The sequence below is a fragment of the Artibeus jamaicensis genome, unplaced genomic scaffold (assembly GCF_021234435.1).
Source record: "Artibeus jamaicensis isolate MK-2021 breed Jamaican fruit bat unplaced genomic scaffold, CSHL_Jam_final contig_548, whole genome shotgun sequence".
In the NCBI taxonomy this organism is placed as follows: Eukaryota; Metazoa; Chordata; class Mammalia; order Chiroptera; family Phyllostomidae; genus Artibeus; species Artibeus jamaicensis.
Genome location: NW_026521883.1, coordinates 1,974,291 through 1,996,988, shown reverse-complemented (window position 1 = coordinate 1,996,988; position 22,698 = coordinate 1,974,291). Strand labels below are relative to the sequence as shown.

The following is a 22,698-nucleotide window of genomic DNA, read 5'->3' as shown; positions in this document are numbered from 1 at the left end:
CATCACTGGGTTGACCAAAGTTAAGCTTTCTCCCTATGGGACTTTTCAAAGCCTTTAAATGTGAATGTCCATTATAAATTTCCAAGAGGGAGATGCAGTTCTCAGGGTTTCCCAAATACATTTGGCCACAGCAATCCTTTTTCATAAAAGGAGGTCTTGAAATTTGTTTCAAGGAAAATGCATTGGAGAACACTGGCCAAAAGCAGGAGTTGGCACTACAGCTCCCACACTTCATTGTCTGCCACCTGTTTTTGTACAACTGGGAATTAGGAATAATTTAGGTATTTACATAGTCTTTAAAAATCAAAAGATTTCATAACATATGAAAATTATATGACATTCAAATTTCTGTGCCCATAAATAAAGTTTTACCGGGACACAGCCAAGTGCATCTGTTTACTATTCTGTGGCTGTGCTTGTGTTGCAAAGACAGAGGTGAGCAGCTGGGACAGAGACCTGTGGTCTACAAAGCCTACCAGGCTTACTATCTGGCTCTTTCACAGAAAAGGTTTGCCGGCATCTACTCAGTTACTTTGATTATAAATCTTCATATGTACCTTGGATTATAGCTACAATTTATATATTTCATAGGAAATATTTATCAAGTATCATACTCAGTATTTTGCCTTATATACTTATTTTTATTACATTTTGTTAGAAAAATTTAAAAAACTTTCTACTTATCAAACCTAGGTTCTTTACCTTTAAGAATACCTTCAATTTCTTAAGTAGTCAACATATGTTTCTTTGACAAGTTGGATAATAGGCAATTCAGTTTTATCATACTTAAAAATAAGTTATGGTTAACTTTCTAATATATTTAGACATTTTTTAACATTGGTGTAATATACCTATGTATATTAAGTCACTTTTGCAGGACACCCACTTAACCGGGTAGTACTTCGCAGTAGTTCCTGTACCTACCTCTATATTACTTCTAGTTTGTCCCATGTCAAGCTCTAACAACATTTTAAATCTATGTCTAGGCTATCTAGTTACTCCTCTCTGTTGATAACCTAATAACAAAGGTTTCTGATCATTGTCATTTGATAGCATATTTTTAGATCTGCTAAGGCTAGTCTATACGATTATCTTAAAATTTGAGAGCAGATTCTTCTTCATTCATTAACACATCTGAATATTGTTCAAGCTCCATAAAGTATGTTTAAGGAGATTTTAGTTAGTGTTACATTAAATTAACCTAAGGAGCATTTTCATTTTTATCATAATAGAGTTTCCTCACCAATGGTGAGGCTTCTACCCATTCAGATATCCACAACTTAAAAAAAAAAAAGAATGCCCCAGGGATGCAATCGACTCCTTACAAATGTGTGCTTATCTTAGTAGACACTCACTTCTATGTTTAAAATTTTGAGTTTTTATATGTAATTATGGATGCACAACCTGAACACATTTTAATTGTGAACTATTATTCTAGAGAAAATAAAGGCCCTGTCTTGACTCTCCCCAGTTGTCACATACCCCTCCCCAGAGCCACACTTCTCTATAAACTGTGTCAATGGCTAAAACACTGCAGAAGTGACTGCGGATCATTTTGTTCTGCCTGTCATTCTCTTCCTACCACATTTCCCTAAATGAACTGTTCTTAAAGTCACCATGACTTGTCATACAACACCAGGGATCTTAAGGAGATGTGGCTAGAATTACATTCTCCCACAAATGCTCACTGTAACAGTTGGCTTCTAGCAGCAAATCTTTTATATTTTTGTAATTGCCCCTTCTTATTGACAGACCTTATTAAAGGACTGGTTTCTTCCCTCAGATCCCTGTGACTAATCTCCCAATTAGGAAATAATAGACAAGTTAAAAGAAGTACAATAGATCCCATGCTAATTAGAACCTTGGAGTGTTCAATGTTCTCAAATGTCTCCTTTACTTACGGTGGTGGGTCTCTAATGTGGGGCATATTTGGTTAACGCAAATTGTGAGCTAGTTCTGGAAGACTTGAAGTGACAATTAAATAAACAATAACCTACACAGAGTGTAGGCCCTCAGAGACCATGATTTAAATGCATAAAAAAGTTTAGCTAGAACAAGCGAGATGACCAAGTGACATAGTATCAAGAAAAGTTTGTAGAATTCCCATGCAAAGTGTCATCAATATATTAAAACTCTCCTCCATAATTTATTTGTGTGTGTGTGTGTGTGTGTGTGTGTGTGTGTGTGTGTGTGTGTTATTAAAAGTAAAACGCAACGTCTGTAAAAAAAGAGGTGGGGCATTTTAGCGAAGTTTGTTTTCCTGGAGTTTTTACTTGCAAGTCCATATGAACTGGTCAAAAAAAAAAAAAAACAATGCTAGCAGAACTGTCCTGTCAGCAGCTATACGCTACATCCTAAAAACTCTTCATCCGGAAAAGCTGGTCAACCTCAAGATAGATCATAAGCAAAATAGTCTGAAGTTCTGGAGTTTACGGGAGAGGAAGGATTGATCAAGCCCACTTATCACACTGCTGAGTTTTGAAAGACTGTGGGAAAAGTGACTCTCCTAGTTCAGGGTGCCCACCCCCTCCTCTCCAACTAAATGGAATGCTTTGCTATGCAAATAACCAGTCTGGTCTCAAAGGAAGTGAAAGACTCAGGATGGTAAAAGAACTCACCTTTTGGAGGTAAATTAACTCTTTTAAGGTACCATTGAACAAATTACTTCTCCATGCGCTAAAAGTTCTCTTAGTGCCCTAAAACCTCAAAATCGCCTGAGATTAGTTTGCTCCTTCGAGGGTCAGGCCTCATAAAGCGCAAGTCCCTTTGGAAAAACATCTTTTGTCTGCCTTAGTTAAGGTACACAAAAGAAGCATGTGGAAATCACTCCGCGACTCGACATTTGTGTTTGACCCCAACCTACTGGAATCTGAAGGTTGAAAGTATCAAGGTCAGTTCGGAGCCTGGTAACCTAAATGTTTGAATAGGTTTCAATTTGGTAATTACTGCATTTAGACAATTCCAGCTCCCTTTGCCATCACCCTCAGTTCCCAAGAAAATTCGGTACAAGTCATCAGGGCAAGAAAAGGAGGCAAACATTAAATCCAGTAGAAAATGATTTTGCTAAACCAATGGCTTCTGAGAGTACAAGACAGACCTTTAGCATATCTCTTTCTCTGGGTCACAGTTAACTTTCTCCAGGAAAAAACATTCCCAAGGTGATTAAATCAGGCAAATACAAATGCTCCAATATAAAAGTTCCTGAGCCTCGGATGTCAGGTAACCCACTTTTTAGGATACCTGAAACATACAAAGGAGCATTCTGTTTGATACAGGGACCATGACATTGAAGCAGAGCCTTAAAAAGGCATTAAAAATCTTAGTGAAATTTGGAAGTGATGCCTACAACCCTGATATCATAGCCAGGCTGCTTTTTATTACCTGAGGGTAACCAAGTTTTGTATCCTGCCTGCTTTCACACAAGAAGGAAGGCCATACACATTAACATATGTATAACCCATACATTTGGTATTTAAAATATGTTAATGTTATGATATTTATCTGGAATTAAGAAAAATGATAAAAAATAAAAGTTATATGTAAAAATATGTACAAAGACTAAAAAAGAATGGAAAAAATAAATACTTGTTTTAGAATGCTGTGACTATAAGGGAATTTGCTTTCTTACAAAAAATTAAATGGCATTTTAATTAAAACTAGAAATAATAAAAGGAGGAAAGACATAGTTGCATCTAAGCAACTGAAATGAAATGATTACAATTGCACTTTAAATACTTGGGTCTGAACTTTCCAAAGGTGAGGTTAACACTTTGGGTCAACCTCACCCAGAACCTAACAATGAACCTAATAACTGGTAGCTCTTACTGACCAGTTGATGTAAGTCCGTTTTCAAAAGATGCTCATTTTTCTACTTATAAATCCTACTTGAATTCAAGGGACAGTGGGTATAGCCTTAAGCATTTCTGCTATTATCCCGGAAAAAGAACACTTCGTTATTTTTGCATAATAATCAATAGAAGACTAATGTAAGTCGAACTCCACTCAAAAGTTCTCCCTCTCTGACAATGTGCATGTCTTTGGATTCTTCCCCTGGACCCTACCTTAAGAATAAACTGCTTTCAAAACCAAATAGCACTGATTTAAAAATTCAGTCAGTAAGAAGCTTGAGATGAACAGTTATATACTTTCTCATCTGAATCATGGGCAGCTTATGTGCAGGACAGTACTAGAGGAACAGTGAATCAGGTTGAGGAGAGTAAACCATAGCATCCAGTACTTTAAACTCTCAATCAGTGTGCTTTGGATCTTTTAGAAAATTATGTGCTGGGCATGGCTCTGGTTAATAAAACTGAAACTGATTATATATATGACATTGAAACTATGCAAGACTAGAACCTACTAGCCCCTTAGCTAGAGGTTCAAGAATTTAAGATGGGGAGGAGCATGTTGCTTTTAAATATTTTTGTTAGGAATCAAGTTATAAAAAGTGAAGAGAAATCAATGAGATCTTTTCTTCAGAAAATGTGGCAAAACTGAAAGCTGGACTTAAGAAATTCTCATTAGTAACATAACTCAGCAAATTATAGTTCCATCTTGTCTTCTTTTCCTCAAATTTCACATTTTTTGAAGTAAACATTTCTGAATCCTATAGCATTATATTTTTTAATAGTTTGTTCTGAACAACATAAGAGCATTTATATTTTCATTTAGAGCTTTTAGAGAATATTTTGAATAAAGAAAAAGCAGAGACAACTGGAACTTGGTTCCATTAAAGTGACTTAGGAATGGAATGGCTACCTCTTTTTCTAGGACTGACTAAATGTCACACACCTTAAATTTTTAATTGTTTTCCAAATGTTTTGGTGACTTTCTAAAAAATAAAAACATTAAAGCAATCCAAAATTTTGTGTAAAACCAGTCACTTTGCTTCATTGAAGACCACTCAGTTTTGAACCATTTATTTATTCTGCCACCAAGTGTTGAAAGCACAGGGAAGTGGGACCCTTGCAATCCGACTGGTGACACCAGCCACTCCGAGTTTACTTCTGGATACGTTTTCAAATGGTGCTAGTCTATTTCAAATGGTACACCTGAACAATCCTGCATCAACTTCTACTTTGGCAGTCCACCAATTATTGTAAGTTCCTCCAGAGAATACTAATAACTTTCTGATTCTCCGGTAATCTAAGGTCATCAACGTTGCTTTTGCATTGCTCTTGGCCTTTTAAGAGGAGAATGGTTGTATATTTTCTACAACTTGCTTGTGTGGAAGCACAAAGGCAGTTTGGAAACTTAGGCCTCCGCTGTATTGGCTTCAATTCACCCTAAGGATCAACCTTTCAGAGTCCTGGGCTTTAGGTGGCAGGTGGAGGGTGCGGGGCACTGTGAGTCCTTGGGCCACAGGCCCAGAGGAGGTCTACTGAGGTACTGCCAAGAAATTATGGGTTTGGCATTCCGCTTCTGAAAGAAATCAGCCAACTCCACTTAGGCACATTTCTTCTGCTGCACTCCCTTCAGCAAAGGTTGGAGGGAGGTAGTGGTGGCGGTTCAGCCCGAGACCCCAGCTCTGTGTCCTTGAGGAGACTTAGACCTGGGCTCCTGGGACCTGGCAATGGTCTGTTTCCCCTCTCTACCTTCCTGCATTCAGTCACTACAAGATGCGATCCCACCGTAGGCGCTATGCAGAAAGAGCCTCACTCCTAAATTCCTGCTCTCCACCTCCCAACAGAAAACCCCTAAAGATATAGCCGCCTCTTACACCCCTCCATCCGACTGAGCGTGCTACCCAGACTCCCTGGCTCTGCGGGGCCGCTTGATCCCATTTCACCTTCAAGGTGAGGAGCACCAGCCCTTAGGACCTGCCTGCGCTGCTCGTCTTTGCAAAGTTTACTTGTGCAAGATCCAGAAGGGCGGAGGAGCTGGACGGGTGGTCTGCTCGGGAGGAGCAGGGGGACCAGAAATCTGCAGCTTGGGTAGGGATGGGGCTCCAGGGAGCAAGCCCGCGGTGCCGCTCCCGCATGGCCACTAGGTGCACGATCCAGTCCCTGGTAAGGAGGACGCCCTCTGGTGCCCCTGTCCACTGAGGAGCCCAAGAGCTCCGGGCTCAGGCGGGGGAGGAGCCTGTCCCCGGGATTTTGACGTCAGTCCAAGGCCAAGTGATTATTGGGGTCCGCCAGCGCCTCCACCGCTGCCCGGAGCCCTCACAGTGTGGCGCTGCCCTTCGGGCGGCAAGAGGGTGGTGGAATGAAGCACAGTCCAGACAGAAAACAAAGTCAGCAGGTCACCTGGCAGGTTCTGAGCGAATTATGCAATGAAAGCCGGGGAATACGTGATGCATTCCACTACCCTCCTCTCTTCCACCGCCCCCCCCCCCCCAAGCTCCTAGGAAGCCAGTTCTAGGTTAAGACTTGGGCAGGGATCGACCAGGCAGCTCTGGTGTGGTTATGACTTTGCTGAACTCCTGAAGTGATTCTTTCTCCCCACCTTCCTTTAAGTAATGGGAACATTACTCTGGGGGGGGGGGGGGGGAGAGATGGATGAAGGGGAAAATGGCAGGCGCGATCCAAAAGCAACGCCAAGAAGACCGAATGCTAAATCAAATCATCTTTACGCATATTCAATTCCTTATCTCCTCTCAAAAAGAATTTAAAGAGTTAAAGCTGGCCCTAGCGCGTTGTTTTTCATGCTAACATTGTGGCATTAGGACTATTTTGTTAACTAGGTATATGCAATTCACAGAATTTCACGGTAAATTCCCCAGACCAAATATTTGGCTGAACAAATAAACAACATTATCCATTCCTGAAAATAAGCCAGTAGAAGTAGGGGGAGAGCGGTTGCTAGAAAGTGACCTGAGCCAGGCAGCCACCGGGCTCAGGACTCGCCCTCGGATCATTTGTCCAAGTGCTAGAGATCTGCGGGTTCCTTTTCAATGACACGGACATTTCAGAAAGTTGCTGGAAATCGGGCAAAACAAAACGAGGCCGCCTGAGGGGAACCCATAATGGGCTTCCCCTAAATGATTTATTCGACCTCCATACCATTAATCAAAGGGGCAGCGACCTGGGAGACTAGAGGAGGGGGAAATATCTCTTTGCAGGGAGTTTTGGAGGAACTGTGGAGTCTTGCTGCCTTGCCTGGGGCTCTGATCTCCTCTCTCCACCTGCGCTCTCCAGGGAGCTGGGGCTTTGGCAACCGTTCCACTTCTATTTTTATTGGTTTCCACTAAGCTGCTCATTTTGGAGGATTGTAGGGCTTCAGTAATTAAAAACAAAAATGAATCCTGCTTCACCCACCCTATTCCCAAGAGTACATGTACATGTAAGAGTACATGGAAGAGTGTGTACACCTGCAGGGGGTGCACACACCACCACCACCACCACCCCAGGCCACCCTGGCCATGGAGAAACGCACTTCTGTCAGCCCCACTCCACACTGCTTTCTCCCAAACACATCCAAGCCTTGGTGGAAAAAAAAATGCACACATAAGAAATGAGCCTAAGCAGGCTGAAATTCCAGGGCTTAATTTAGTTGCTGATGGCAAGTAAGAAGAAGCAAAGGTCCCTCATCTGGTCCTCTCAGTCACTATATGCCTGTCCTTTCAGAAAGTCATTTCTGTGCCTTGCTTGCAGCCCTTCATTGAGAGAGACTGCTTAAGCACATTAGCATTTTCCTTTTTTACTTTGGCCAAAATTTGAGCTTTCTCCTTGAAGAAATCCTGGCTCAGAACATCACCTCCAAGTGTATCACTTTCTGCCCAGCTCCAGGGAAGCAGGGCCAGGCAGTACAGAGATGAGGAAAGTTGGCACTTGACACAAGAGAATCTATAGAGCGAAACACTTTCACAAGGCCTACTTAGAAATTCTGACCCTTCAGCATCTGACCCCATTACGACCCCCACCAGTCCAATCTGAACCCGAAAAAGGCATTCATGTGGGAATAGAAGACAAAAAAAAGAAGTCAAAAATACTATAGAATTCTACCACATGGTATATTAAAATAGTGGTCACCAAACTTTTTGAAGGCAAGGCGCATTACTTATTTTATTGGCTAAAACCCACTTCTCAAAAAAAAAACAACCCTTAAAAACACACACATATATACATGTTAATATGTGAGTGTGCAAATTAGTTTTGAATTGCAATATACAACATGGAGGCCTATCATAACTGGAGACATCCTAGGGCAGTATAAAAGCAGAGGTGGGAATCATTTCCTGGGAGTTGAAGTTCTTGCCCATCACACTTAGCTGGGAATGCACCTCTCACAGGTGAGCAAATCCAGAAGATGTACAAGGAGCCCAGAACTCAGTCTTTAATCTGGTTTACTCCTTTTATCCCACTGTTTCTCCAAGGCATGTGTCATCCAGATGGGAGAGGATGCTGCATCCTCGTTAACATTAAATAGAAATGGAAAACAATTCATCCTGGCCATTAGCTCTCCTTTACCATCAGTTTACTTCCTGTCCCTAGAACTTAACCACCTCCGGTCACCACCCTCTGACTCTCACTCTGCCCCCAGCCCTACCTGAACAGGAAAAAAAGGTCTCATTCACAAGAGATGGGGCGGAAGGAAAAGAAAAAGGATTCATGAGAAAATAATATAGTTAACCTTTAAAATAATGACTCATTTTATTTTTTTCTTTTAATACGTAGTTATAAATATATTTTGTCAAAATATATGATCAATATGGTCAAAACATTTGCACGTAAAGTCATAAATAAGGTCAAGGTGAATGTTTAGGATTCTTTCCTTTTTTTTTTTTTTTTAAAGATAAAAGTCCAGCTATAAGGAAGCAGTCTGTGTAGTCTGTGGGTGAGTGGATGGGAATGTACGTGTGTGTGAGTGTGTCCCCAAGGACCGCGGACCTCAGCGGCACCCACATCCCTCTACTACCATCTCCTGATAGTTTTTCAGTACCACCTTGTCATACTCGTCCAGATAGAGCATGGAGATGGCACTCAGTTCAGTGGGAACACAACAGGCTTTGGGGATACTGGAGTTGACGGAGTTGACCAGGGTCTGCACGATGGCGTGGTTGGTTGAGTTGAGGTGGTCAGCCAGTGGAAAGGGGCAGTCCCCGTGGCAGTAGAAGGCCTGGTAGCCGGGTGGGGCCACAATCCAGTCATTCCAGCCCACATCGCTGAAGTCCACGTAGAGCGAGTGGCGACGGCAGTTCTTATTCTTCTTCCGGGCCCGCTGTGGGTGATGCTTGGGGCTACGCTTGGCCCTTCGCCGTCGGGTCAAGGCATGTCCCCGGCCATCATGGCCAAAGGTGACCAGGAGGGGCCGGAGCTGGGCCCAATCCCCACTCCCTTGAGGTAACGATCGGCTAATCCTGACATGCTGGCCCTGGTGGGTCCGTGTCTGATGGAGGTGAGTCACCTCAATGGCCAGCCCATAGTTTGGCTGCTTCTCCCGGGTCCAGCGAAGGACTGCAGGGCTCACATCAAAAGTTTCCCACCTTGTCACATTGTGGTGGACCAGTCTCGTGTCCAGTAGTCGTGTGATGAGGTGCCCAGGCACCAATTCTGCTGGGGGCTTCATAACCTCATAAATATTTATTCGGTGGAAGCCCTGCTCCCAATCAGGGCCCTGGTCCACCTGCTCCCGGAAAAGTCGAAGCTCTGCAGAGGAGATCACCTCGTTCTCTGGGATGCTGCTGAGGTTAAAGAGGAAACGAAAAGCAGAGCTTTCGCTGGTCCCTGGGATGTTCTCCAGATGTTCTGGGCACAGTTAGGGAGAAAAAGAAAAAGGGAAGGGGGGGGTGGAAAAAGCACATGAACTTTTCTGAGAGACTGAAAAGTCAAGAAATAGCTAAGAGTTGGGTGATGAGTGGTAAATTCTGTTTATATAGTGGAAGCCTATTTGGGGGAAGCAAGCGTATCTTTTTTATTTGAAGAAGCAGATAAGTGGGGCAGCTAGCAAACTCAAAGGGACTTAGCTAGCATTCTACAAGCACCAAAGACACAAAGTATCTCCCAACCTCCTTTATATGTCTAATAATTTCCATGTGTCAACTCCTTATTCCACCACCATCAAGACTCCCCTTTTAAAGTCCTCTTGGCTTTGTGTACACAGTTTTCTTTACAAGTGGTTGTAAAGAAAAAGAGGGGCCAACAGAGCAGAGGCAGGAGGAAACATGCACACAACCACCCTCTCCCTCTTCCTCCATTTTCGAGTATGTTACTAAACATTTCCCCAGCGATCTTGGAAACACAGAGCATGCCTTGTTGATCATGTTACAGAGGGGAAAATAAATTCCAACACAGTAATGATGCTGGTGGATTAATAACTCAGATTTACTTTGGAAAAGAAACATCCGCTAGGAAACATTCAGATCAGATTACAAGGCCCCTATTGAATAAACCTGACAAACACACAGCTGTAACATTAAATTCAGTAGGTGCTTTGAAAAAAAAAACCGGGCAGAAAACCTGGCAGAAAAGGCTTTGATATAGCAAAAACACACCGCTGGGGCTAGCCCACGTCTGAGTGGTGTCATTCCCCTTCCCTCGGCCCCTCCCCTCTGTCTCAGAAAAATAAATTTAGCCACAGCTCTGGAAATTCTTGGAGGTAGGCAGCTCTGTTCCCCAGCCTGCTGGATTTGGGGCTTTGATGTAACCTGAACCCTTCTCCCCCAGGGCTTCCACTGCCCCACCAGCCAACCCCATTGGCCCTCCCCCCGCCCAAACTCGGGGCAGGGACTGACCTTCGTGGTGGAAGCTCCTCACGGTGTTGGCCCGACTGGCCGGGCGCTCGGGGTACTCCAGAGCGATGCCGTGGATCTGCTCTTCCTCCTCCTCCTCCCCAGATTGGAGCCGGTAAAGATCCCGCATATAATCTGGGATGACAGCGCTCTTGCTAGGCTGCGGGCGGCGGCGCAGCCCGAACATCTGCAGAAGTGTAGCCTCAAAGTCCCGCAGGAGCTCATGGCTCTGCCCTGAGCGGCGTCCTCCCGCGTGGCCCTGAATCTCGGCGACTTTTTTCTTCCCCGTCTCAGGTATCAAACTAGCATGGCTCGCGCCTCCTAGCAGGACTTGGCATAATAAAACGACCATCAGCATTCGGTTACCAGGAATCATGGTGTCTCTGGGGAGGGGGAGGAGGTGAAAGGTTAAAGAATAAATAAACACCAATAACTAGAGAGAAATGGAGATGTCTCCACATATGCATATAGGGCGAGAGATAGAGGGTCAAGATGTAAAACAGGTCAGAAAGATCAAGTTTGTGTCTTCTCCCTCACACACCCCCCTCCAGCACCAGCTGCAGCCATGCAAGGCCTGAAAGTAGGAATTGCCCTGTAATTACTTGGTCTAACTTGTTTACAGTCAAATAACCCCAAATCAGATAGCCTCCATCCTGTTAATCTTTTTTTGTCCCAACTGCTATCTGAGCCATGATCTCAGCTTGGCTTCTTCAAGGATAAACAGTTAACATCGAGGGGGTAAAAAGGGTGGGGGAGGGAGAATTAAAATGCCATCGCTCTCCACTTCAGAACTTCAGCCTCTCCCCCTCTTCCTCCACCCCCATCTTCTCTCCCTCCGCCCTCCCAGCCCAATTTCCACAACTTCCAGCTGGTTGGGAGTAGGAGGGAGGAAAAGCAGGGAAGCAGGAGCAGGGCAAAGACACAGCGCGGCAGGTCCAGAAGCCGAGATCAAGAACGTGGTCTGGAAGCTGACCGAGTGGCTGGACGGTTTACTTTACTGTGGCCGATGAGTCTGAAATGCCCAGCAAAAAGCATCTGATCGTGCCCGCTCGCTCACTCCCTCCCAGGGAAGGGTGGGGGGGATTCCGGGAGTGACCTCTGAATTTTGACAAGCAGCTGGGCACGCGACAAGGGGGCATCGGGAATACCCCTAGTCAGGTGGGAAGAGCGGGTGACTAGCCCATAAGGTACAACCCGGGGCTGCGCGACCTTTCTTTTCTTTAGCCCCGTCTCGCTCCGCTTTCTTACAACGCACCCAATCTGAGAGCGCGAGTGGGGGGAGCAAGCAGCACTTGAAACAGAACCGGTCCTCCTAGAGCACCACGGCTGCCCCGCCAAGGAGAAAGCGACAGCGCTGCCAGAAAGCGGAGTGTGGGCTCTGGAGGGAAGGTCCGACGGGGGGACCCGAGACGCGCGGAGGTGGGGAGGGCAGAGTGAACTCCCGGGAGGGGGAGGAAGAGGTGTCTACTCACTGACAGAAAACAAGGCATATAATAACAGTCCATGATTCTTGACAGCCAATCTGGAACAAACTTGCTGGAAAGGCTCAGAGGAGCGGCAGCAGTGCGTAGCTCTGGATGGCACTACGGAATGGCTCCTAAAATGAATATTTGAATATAATGAGACTGGCGCAGACGGGCTGTTTTTCTTCCAGCCCCTCTGGGTCACGTGACGGCAGAGGCCCCGCCCCGCGCACGGAGGAGCCCGCCCTCCCCGCGCCCGGCGGCGAAGGAGCCCTCACGCCCCAGCGCGGCCCCGCCCCCTCCCGGGAGCCCCACCTCCCAGCCTGCGGCCGGAGCGCGCAGCTTTCCGCGGGGAGCTCCGCGCTTCGAGCCGCGGCACCCTGCGCTGGTCCCCGGGCACAGCAAGCGGAGGACGCGCCCCCGCCTCTACCTGCGCGTTCGGGACGTCCGGCGAGGCACTAGCCCCAAGCAGCCTGAAGCCCGAGGATCTGGGGCTCACCCGAGGGGCTGCGTCTTTCGGCGCACGCCCGGCTGCAGAGGGCCGGGCGCGGGGGCGGCGGAGTAACAGCCTCTTAAAACCGCACCATCCAGGGGCACTTAAGAACCACGGCGCCTAGAGCCACCCGTGCGCGCGCGCGCGCCCACTACTTCCTCCCCAGGGTCTGCGCGAGGCCAAAGACGGCTCCCAGCTACAGTCACCCCCTGACGAGCGCTAGCGAGCGCGCAGCCTGAGAGCGGCTGACCAAGTCCCGCACCGGGCGGGAGGGTGGAGGTGGTTGGCGCGATCGACGTGGGAAAGTGGGGAGGGAGCAGCCGCTGGGCTGCTTTTTCCTTGTTCCGTGATGGGGAGAATCTCGCGTCCTCCAGAGCAAAACATGAATCCCAAAAGAAAGCCGTCGGTAGGGCCACTCTGGGCGGAGGCAGACTCAAAAGAGGCGTCGCCGCGGAGGGGGCACATCACAACTTTCAGGTCTTACAGTGGCCGAGGCTTTGCAACGCACTAGCCGGCGCAGAAAGGAAACCCCACCACGTTCCCAGGAGTCGTGAAAACCATGAATAGCTTTCGGCCTGCGCTCGACCTATGCGTCTGCGTCTCTCTCTCTCTCTCTCTCTCTCTGCCTGTCTCCACCTTGTCTTATTTTTTAAACCACCACTCCTCCACCCAACCCCCCCTTCCACTTCTTTCCCCCACCCCCTTCCTCCTTTGCACCAGCTGCAGAATCGTAGCACATACTTCCTCAGGAATATTACCACAGCTCAAGGAATTACTGGGATATCCTGACTAGCCGAAGATGCTGCGCGCGTGGGTAGGTCAGCACAGGGGCCTTTTCTAAAACCTGACCCGCGCAAGTCTTCGTCAGCGAGGCCCGCCCCGGGGTCCCGAACCCCACGACTCCTGCTCAAAACCCCGCTGCACCCGCCTCCCTTTCCTGAGGCTGTTCTCAGTTTCTGCCGTGGGTCACTGCAGACAGAGATCGAGGGCTCAGGTTGCCCGCCTTACTCTCACCCACGAACAGGAGTTTCTTCTTGGGAGCAATCCAGCGAAGGCTTTGAGGAAGAGGAGTAAAAAAAAATCAAGCATTTAGCTTTCGGCTCCGAGCCGCGGTTGCCCGGCGCCGCCCAACACCGCGGGCCAGAGTGCGGAGGCCACCGGCGCCACTGCGCTACGGTCCGGCCAGGACAGAGCCGCGCCGTTTTCTGAGCGGCTTTAGGTTTTCCCGCTGCCCCGCCGCGGCTGGGACCGACTGTGAAAGGGTTGGGGAGGGCAAAGGGGGTTTTCTTTTCTTTTGGAGACTCCAGAAACCCTTAAAAAAAAAAAACCCTCTGGGAGGAGCTTTAAAAATGGAGAAAGCAGACGGAGAAGGGGCCGGTCCCCGCGGGCGAAGGGACAGTAGAAAGGGTCGGCGTCTGGAATCTCCAGACCAACCAAAGGTGGCTTCGGTGGCGCACGCCGCGCTCAAATTCAGAGGCTAGGGAAGAGCCTGTTGTGTTTCAATTTCGAATTTCATAAGTGGGATTCATCTCTAATCACGTTTTTCTCCCTCAGTTTTTTTTTTTTATTAAAAAAGATAAAAGCTGAAAAGTACTTCGAACTGAACTTTTTCTTGGGGGATGGGGCCGGGATGCAACTCCTGGCGACTGCCCCTCACTTCCCTGCCTGAGTTTTCTCCTGTCGCCGGTTTGCTCCGAGGTCACCTCGGTTTACCAAGTCCCTGTCTTGGGCGGTTTTCACCTCTCACAAAAAACTTGAGGCTACAAACCACAGTCCTTACAAACCATCCACGTAAGAAGTGCACAGGAGGCGTCTAAGGCCGCAGGCCCAACTCCCACCGGGAGGGGTCTGCAGGGACCTGGGATTCCGGGACCCACTCCGGTCGGCTCCGGGAAGGGAGAGCCAAGACCAGCCGAGCCGCGCGTCCGCCGCGCCGCTCGCCCGCGAGTTTTCATAGGACAGGGCTCTGCAGAATTTTCATACGACTCCGCGAGTTTTCATAGGACTGGTCCGCAGAGCGCTGGCATCCCGGCCATCGAGACCCCACACCACTAAATGATAGAGGAAAGGCTCCTGGGATGCTGCAAGTCCACGAAAACAGTTCGTAGAGGAGGTGCGTCTTGACATGGCACTTGGCAAGCTCTCAGAGGCTTCTGTCGGCTGGGGGCCGAGTCGGGTGACACTCCCCTCCAGGCAGCCCTGCGCTCGGTGCGCACGGTCCAGAGGCAGGGAAACAGCGCTCCGCACCTCCGACCAGCCCTAGTTAGGTGTTCTCCCTCCACCTTGCCGTCCCCTCACTCTCTTCCGACCTCTGGCCGACCGACATTCCTTTCTCTCCTGGCCCTTCCCGTCCGGAGATCGCAAACGCCAGGTTACCCGCAACGTGTTCTGCTCAAGACCTCGCAGACTCCCCAACGACCCCCAGCCAAAGGTTTCTCTGCTTCCCTCCTCTCCTGCCTGCCCCATACCTACTAAAGGTGCAAATGGCCACGGGGCGGAGAAAGTGGCCTGGGTGGAGGCAGTAGTCGATATGGAAGTGTCTTTCAGCGCCAGCATCCCTACCTCTAACGCCACCGTTGGGTAAAAGAAAAACACACACACACACACAAAGTGGGGCCACCTTTTACCGCGACCACAACTTGAACCCCCCACCCGTTTCTCTTCCCTGCCCCCAAGGATGCGCCTCGACCACTTCTGCCCGGCGCCCCGCGCCAGGCAGCTTTGCTCACCATAGGTCCCTGCAGTAGCGGGCTCGCCAGCAGCAGCTCCTGGGGACCTCTGACCAGCTGCTGTGAACCTAGGCGAGGGCCGAGGGCTGAAGCGCTGCAGGCTCGAGACGGCGCGGACGGGAATCCCATCGAGGAGGGAGGCGAGACACTCAGCCCGGAGCCGCAGCGGCGTCCCGGGCTACCACCGCCCCTCCGCTCGGATGCCGCACTCACCTAGCTTCCGCGCCCCGCTCCGCACTCCGGCCCTCCCTCCCTCCCTCCCGCTCGGCCCTCCTGCATCTTCTCCTCCCTTCTCTTTCCCTCTCTCTTTCTTTCTTTCCTTCCTCCTCCTCTTCCCTGGCAGCCCCTCCCTTCTTCCCTCCTCCCTCGTTCGCCTCCCTCTCTGGGATGGGAGCCCCGCCCACATCCTCCCCATCCAGCCGCCGGGCCTCGCCTCGCAGGCCGGGTCCCGGAAGCCCGGGCAGCGCCCGAGTCCGCAGCTGCCGCCTGGGCTGGGTCGCCGCTGCCTGCAGCTCTGGGAAGCGTCCGGGACTCACCTGGGGACCACGTGCAGAGGTACTAGAAAGCATGCACCAACTAGTCGCTGTACCTTCCAAAAATACCCATGGGAGTCTGGGCTTCCCTGAGTTTAGAGTAACTGCTGCCCAAACTGATGATTAAAACATTGAGTAATCACCATTTACCCTGAGTAATTAGAGATAATGAAACACCTCTAAAATCAGGTTATGGAGAAAGGAGCTGTTGGGTTGGTTTTAAGGGTGGCCTTCCATAAACTGTTAAAGGTTTCCAAAGGCTGAGAAACAGGCTGCACACAGAGCTGTGTGCCCCAGAGAGGTACCTCTTTGCCTGTTAAAAATGTGACTTTCCTTCCAAAATATTCTTTTAAATGCCTGTTGTGGAAAGCCTTAGCGATGACCCTCAGAAAGACAGCCCCAATAAACAGTCGAGTTGCCCTCCTCCCCCACCAGGCCTAATCCTTGTGAGAAGAGATGGCTTGGAGACTGACTGGGGCCGTATTTTTTACAGTTGGAAAAGTCTGTTTATAAGCCAGAAACCCTCTGAGAACCTTCACAGAAATTATTTTTGTTGTTGCTACTATTGTTGTTGATTTGTTTGTTTGTTTGGTTGGTTGTCTTACGACTAGGAATCCTTAACCTCGGCAAACGGACCTTCTGAGGAGGAACAACCAGGGAAGCAACCACCGTTCTGACCATCGGGAGAGAAAAGATACCCTTTGGTTTGTTTTTTAGGAAGAAAAGGCTGAGGAGTTGGCCCTTTCCTACAAGGAAGTACTAGTAATCATATTAGCAGGGAGGTGGAATGTGAGGCTTTAAAACCTTCCCAAACAGAAGCTAATTTCACACAGTGCCTCTGATGGAGCAGTGAGGGAGATATCAGCATCATCTCTCTGTTTTACAAACACCGAAGGGGAAGCCAGGTGAAAGGGACTTGCCCAGAGCCCTGAAGTAATCACAACCTCTGCTCTCTGGAGCCTTGATTTGGTGCTGCAGGGTGGGGCGAAGGGTCACTGCCCTGAGCTCCAGGTGGTCAGGCCAGTGCTGGAAGGTTGAGCATTTCCTGTCCTGGATTTCTTTCTCTGAGACAGACATTACCTGTCACGGTGCCAGCAAAGCTTTTAGGTCTTTACTTAAACAGATTTTGGTCCAGAATAGCTCATGTGTATGAACTTTACAGTTGCACACCTTCGATATTTAGAAAACAAGAATTACAAAGGGTGGGAAGTACATGAGTTCGGAGAAACAACTGTGAGACCAGGGCCACAGCGACCTGCCATCTTTTCCAAGTTAGACCTGTGAGGTCATTCAGCCCAATAATGCATTAAACTACAGAAATGAGCTGTATATCTTTGGGAAGTCCTTGAATTCCCGTGGGCCTCTGTTTTCTCATTTGCAGAATGATATGATTAGGCCGGGTAATTTCATGCCCTCTTTCAATTTGAACATGATTCAATTTCTTAATTTAAATTTTATTAAACATCCACCTTCTTTCATTTTAAATCACTATGAGCCTGCCTCTTCAAAGAACCTCTGATTAAATAGGGCAGGGCAATACCACCACCCTGAAAGGATGTCTGACAGTATACCTCCAGCTTCCAACATAATCAAAATTACATTAATTATTATTAATAACAACACAAAATTAAAACCCCATTAAATAGTTACCTAATGTTTACTCTGGGGCATTAGGCAGAGTGTTCCTTCAACACACTGACTGGAGAGGGCAGATTAAACGTTCACTGAGCCCCCCAATCAATAACTATTGTTTTAATCATTAACAAAATGTGTTCTTGAATATTTAAACTCAAAAACAACAGTGATATGCTGTGATTAAAAGCGGGGCTTTATTTTAAGACGCCAGATAATATAGTTTGTTTCTTTTTTAAAAACTGAATGATTTTGAATGAGAGCTATTTTCTCAATTTGTTGAAACCCAGATAATAAAGTAGCCACCCACAAGTCTGTGGAATGTATAGTCCAGGAGTGTCTAGTTAAGTCACATGACATACCTATTTGGACCCTAATATGAATCTTTACGCCTGTGGTGGGATAACTCAGTTCCAGGTCTCTTGGAACAGGTTTATTTCTAGCCCATGTTTGAGATGGCTGCAAACTCTCTAGTATCAACGCCCTTCACTCACTCTTCTTTTCTTTTTTTCTTCCTTTCTCTTATGCCAAAGAACAAATTATTTGTTGGTTGGAGAGCTAAATCAATCACACCTTAATAATCAGAGTCGGTGAGGGGAATCATCTAGTCTTTTTCCCACCTCAAGCCTACCTGTGCATCTTGATGTTTTTATAGAACATAATATAGATGAACCAAATGAAACTGTTCCCTTAAATAATAGATTGGGAGGAGAAATCTATCATATTTCAAGAGCAACTGTGGCTCCTCTAGTGCTATTTTGAATGAAGAGCATTCATTTGTTGGGTTTTTCCTGGAGAGCATTAAGAGAGAGTAGCTGGACAGCAAGCCTGTGGGACCGCCTTTCTTCAGGTAAGTTCTGAGGGACAGAAGCTTCAGAACAAGGTTGAATGATCTGATAAAATAAAGATTTCCTGGCCCCGCTTAAAATCTGGCTCCAGAAATTTACACATTTTACACAGTTTCCTATTGATTCTGAGCACACTAAAGCTTGAGAACTACTATTGTAAAAGTTATTTCACTTATATTTCCAGGGCTGATAGATACCATTAAAAGGCTAATAACTAGATATCATTAAACAAGCAAGGAGTATGCTTGGCTTATATTTTATAAACTGTTGTAGTAATTGTAGAATTACTGTGCCCAGAACGTATGAAATAGGTCTTTGCAAATGAAAAGATTTCTAATCCTATAGATATAGTAGCCTGTGCTTCTAGGTCTTTGATTAAGAACCACATCAGATCTTCAAACCTTCCTTGCCAATTAAGTGTCTGTTGAAGCTGTGTAAGGGTACTTTGAAGGAACTCCAGGCCCATTGCTGGCTTTTGAGAAGTAGGAAGATAAATTGGAATTGGAATTATAAGAGATCTGTGGAACTTCCCAGGGCCATTAATGTTTCTCTTATTAACATTTACCATTAGTTGCATATTTGCTATCTAGCCCTCACAATAATCCTCCTAAAATCACTGTTCTATAGATGAGAATCTGAAACTTAGAGAGGTCATATGGGTTGCTCAGAGTTACAGAGCTAATAGGTGGTGGACCAAAAATTCAGACCAGGTCAGTTTGTCTCCTCCTCCACATGCTGTAAGTGGGGGCACCCAGGGGGATGGATCCCCATGGCAACAGGTTCTGGCTAAACAAGGCTTTTCCCAAGGCCACGCTGCTCTGTTGTTGCAGCCTACTATTATAGAGAATTCCAGGAAATCTACCTAGTTCTTAGAAGACAGAACAAATCTAATCACGAAGATCACCTTAAGGCAAGACTTTATGTGACTTTCCCCGGGAAAATGTTGTCATCTTGAGAAAGAAGCAGTTTACCTTTCCTTGGTTTCAGCTTCCTTACTGTAAAATGTAAAGACTGACCAGGTTCCTCACGGGTCTTTCTGAGGCCCTGAGATTGAGAAATAATCTGTCTACTAGTTAAAATCATGATCAAATAGCTTAAGCTTCAGAGCAACTGGTTTCCTCATTTATAAATGGAGAATGACAATTTCTATTTCATAATGGTCTTATGGGCATTAACTAAGTTAATATAATAAAATGGTGGCACATAAGTGCTCAATAGATATTAGCTGTTGTTATTATCCTTTGCAAAGATTACATGAACAAAGTAGGTGAAGAGACACTCTGATATTGAATTGCACTTAGTAATAAACTTTTGTAAAGGAAGGGGTTACATCTCACATTTACGTTTGTAATCGTCGGTGCCGCACACTTCTTAGACATTGATTAAATAAAGGCTGTCTCTGCGAAGCAGCATTCGCTGAGTTAACATTCATATGATGTGTCTAGATAAAGCTCTGCCAAGATAAGTAACAACTGACAAAGTGCACACTCACAACTGCTGAGAATAAGGGAACTACAGATGACGTACCCCAAGCATGTTCCATCTCTGATTTTCCTGATCCCTGATACCTCAAAACTATAAACAGTTTTTCTCTGTACTTCTTGCTAAAATGTAAACCTATGTCCTTTCCCCTTGTCTAAGGAAGAATTATGTGTGAATGCAAAGTTCTCCACATTTGAGACTGTTGTCAACCCTTGACATACCTCACTCGAAGCTAAATAATACTGGATTCTAATATCGTCTCATTGCATACAACAAAACGCAACACTATTTCAGTTCCCTGTGCCTTAAATTATTGCCTCACTACTTTCTGGAATACGGTTCTTCTTTTTTTTTTTTTTTTAATCCTTCAAAACAGACCATCAAAAATGAGAACTCCAATCAAAACCTCAGAGAGATCAGACAGATGAAAAGACTGCTTTTATGTCTTAACATGTTTAACATGTGGATGGCAGACAGGGCACAGCTATTGAAATTCCTCTCTTTCCAAAGAAGGGTTATCACAAAGGATGGGACAGGCACCCAGTAATGGAGATTTGGCTTCTCCCTGTTTTAAGTTTCCTCTGCTAAAAATGGTCAACTGCACCCACCTGAGTCTACAGAAGGGATGCCATTCGGAAATAGATTATTACAGAATTGATCAAGACGGTTAAAAGTGTGGAGTATCTTCGTTCCCAGCACACACACCCTCCATGCTCTCTCACTCTCCCTGTTGTGTGTGAGCCTGGATAACACTGCGTCCCACTGTGGGGATGAGGTTTGGAAGCAGCAGCAGGCTCCTGCACGGACATCCTGCTGCACCAAATGAGTCGGTTTCCCAGCCAGATGTCAGTTGGACTCCATGATCTAATATTCTCCCCTTAATTCATAATAACAGCTTTCTAAACTTCTGCGAGGAAAGTTTTGTCTGAAAAGGGTATGCGATCCAAGACATGTTCATTGTATAAGTAGAACTTGGATGTTTTTACATATAGTCTAAGTATTTCATGTCCTTGAGTGGGGCAAAGAGTTATTTTCACCAATGTCCTCTTCAGGAATGAATGTATATTATTTGTAATCCCCTCAGAGATCATGTAGAGTTGTAATTAACACTCAAAAATGCTTGTGGATGTTCACTTTCTGAAAATTCATCAAGTTGTATACATGCAATTTGTGTATCTTTTTCTTTGTGTTATGTTTCAATAAAGGTTTGCTAAAATATGCTTTTGACATCATTTTTTAAAGTTATGTTCTTTGACTAGCATTTGACTATCTCTATCTCTAGCTAGAGATAATGTTTCCAGTCACCTCAGGTAACCAGAGGGTTGCCCAGAGTAGAACTGGAAGAACACTGTAGTCTGGAGGTGGCCACAGCACACATAAAACAGGCCCGGCGCTTCAGGGAACCCACTTCCGGACCTCCCAAAGAGCAGTGGCACCAACTAAGGCCTGGCCACTGGGGACCATTCGGGCCGCAGTAGCCCAAGGTGGAGGCCGACAGGCCTGCCAGGCCTGCTTGACACTTCTATGAAGCCCTGGGAGGGCAGGACGCTGGGTCGCAGGAGCGCCTAGAGGCACTTGGGCTTTGTACTCAGCTCTTCCCCTCCTTGGCTTCACTGCCTGAGATGCTAGGAATGGGCACTGCGAAGCGTCAGCCTGCGGGGGGGGGGGGGGGGCAGAGACACTAGACACGTATTTCTTAAGACAGAAATGCACTAAGCCCAACAAAGAAGTAACAGCTTCATAAAAAGAAAGGGGCTCCATCCCCAGATTCTGGGAGCCCTGAGCTCGCGGGGAGGGCCTCTCTTGATGCCTCGCCGAAGCTCAGTCCCAGCTCCAACGCAGATAGAAGTCTTCAGCGCCCGTGGCCGAAGTTTGGCCATTTTCTAGGACTTGCATCCCCACGGCCAGACTCAGAGGTCACGCAAACTCAAATTCAGAAGGAGTCAGAGAAACCCACGGAGGGTGTTGAAAGGCTGAGCTGCGAGGAAAGGAAGTGCGAGGTGGGTGACAGGTTGCTGGAACGCGCGGACCTCCATTGGCCGAGCAGCGACAGGCACGGTGCTCACCTCCTACAAGCAGATGGAGAAGGAGGTGTGGACACCTGGAAATTGCGAGCCACGTTGTCCCTTGGCAACTGCTGATACCTAGCAGGCCGGGGACACGAGCCTCGCCAGGCCCAATGCCTTGATGCTTCTGCCAGCTTCCAATCCCCGTGCCCTCTCCAGTCGGGCGCAGTGCTGTGCGTCACATTTTGCGTCCCTGATGCCCAGGGCCACCAGGGGAGGCTTGGGAAGCTGGTGCACCCTCTCCTTGCGCTCCCCCGCAGTGACGCTCTAGTAAATGGCCAAGAGTGTCGGCGCAGAGTGGGTGTAGGTCACCCAGCCCACCCAGCACAGCTGGACCCGCGCGTTTCCCGCATCCGCGCAGTCTGCGCCGCCTCCGCAGTAGCTGGCTGCTGGCCCTTGTTATTTTTAGCTCAGCGCTGCACCTTCCTACCTGCAAGAGCTCGCCCCGCTCTCAGACTCGTTTTGCAGGATTTGTGCCCCAGGTGGCTAATCTGACCCACACTTGAATAAACAGCGAGCGCCCAGGCAACCAGGGCGAGCCACTCGCGCAGAATTTCCAACTAGCTGCAGGAGAGGCTCCTCAGATGCCTAGAGGTCCCACCTCGTTTTTCGTTCACCTCACCTGGGAAACTCGGGACCATTCTTGGAGGAGGGAGGGAAGGGAGAAGGAAGGGAAGGGAAAGGGAAGATAAGGGACAGATGGGGAGGGGTCCTAAAGTAGTTTCTGGGACAATTTGCTCCTGATCCCTGCAGCTTCCCCGCTCTCATCCCCCGCCCTGTGAT

General features: G+C 47.3%; 1 protein-coding gene and 1 long non-coding RNA gene across 4 annotated transcripts; one reads left to right on the top strand and one right to left on the bottom strand.

Annotated features, from left to right (window-relative positions):
• Positions 1 to 8,591: 8,591 nt before the first annotated feature.
• Positions 8,592 to 15,573, bottom strand: BMP4 (bone morphogenetic protein 4). Of its 2 annotated transcripts, none has more exons than XM_037155792.2 (4): positions 15,355 to 15,573; positions 12,142 to 12,266; positions 10,673 to 11,052; positions 8,592 to 9,686 (listed from the first exon to the last, which is right to left on the bottom strand). In XM_037155792.2, exons 3-4 carry the CDS (start codon positions 11,043 to 11,045, stop codon positions 8,830 to 8,832), a joined length of 1,230 nt encoding a protein of 409 aa, XP_037011687.1. In that variant the 5' UTR covers positions 11,046 to 11,052; positions 12,142 to 12,266; positions 15,355 to 15,573; the 3' UTR covers positions 8,592 to 8,829. The 2 variants fall into 2 exon arrangements, with proteins under 2 accessions (XP_037011687.1, XP_037011685.1); XM_037155790.2 differs by having other exon boundaries at positions 12,146 to 12,266.
• Positions 15,574 to 15,791: 218 nt separating this feature from the next.
• On the top strand, positions 15,792 to 20,970 carry LOC128628141 (uncharacterized). 2 transcript variants are annotated; one of them, XR_008392471.1, is made up of 4 exons: positions 15,792 to 15,909; positions 16,499 to 16,591; positions 18,221 to 18,369; positions 20,013 to 20,970. It is a non-coding gene; the product is annotated as an uncharacterized LOC128628141 (long non-coding RNA). The 2 variants fall into 2 exon arrangements; XR_008392472.1 differs by having other exon boundaries at positions 20,009 to 20,970.
• Positions 20,971 to 22,698: the final 1,728 nt, after the last annotated feature.

Excerpts from the sequence above, each read along its gene's own strand:
- BMP4 (XM_037155790.2), bottom strand. The coding sequence starts at position 12,174 with ATGGACTGTTATTATATGCCTTGTTTTCT. Across the intron at positions 11,053-12,145 it reads TATTATATGCCTTGTTTTCT|AGACACCATGATTCCTGGTA; the intron begins GTCAGTGAGTAG and ends CCCCCTCCCCAG. Across the intron at positions 9,687-10,672 it reads GAGGAGCTTCCACCACGAAG|AACATCTGGAGAACATCCCA; the intron begins GTCAGTCCCTGC and ends AACTGTGCCCAG.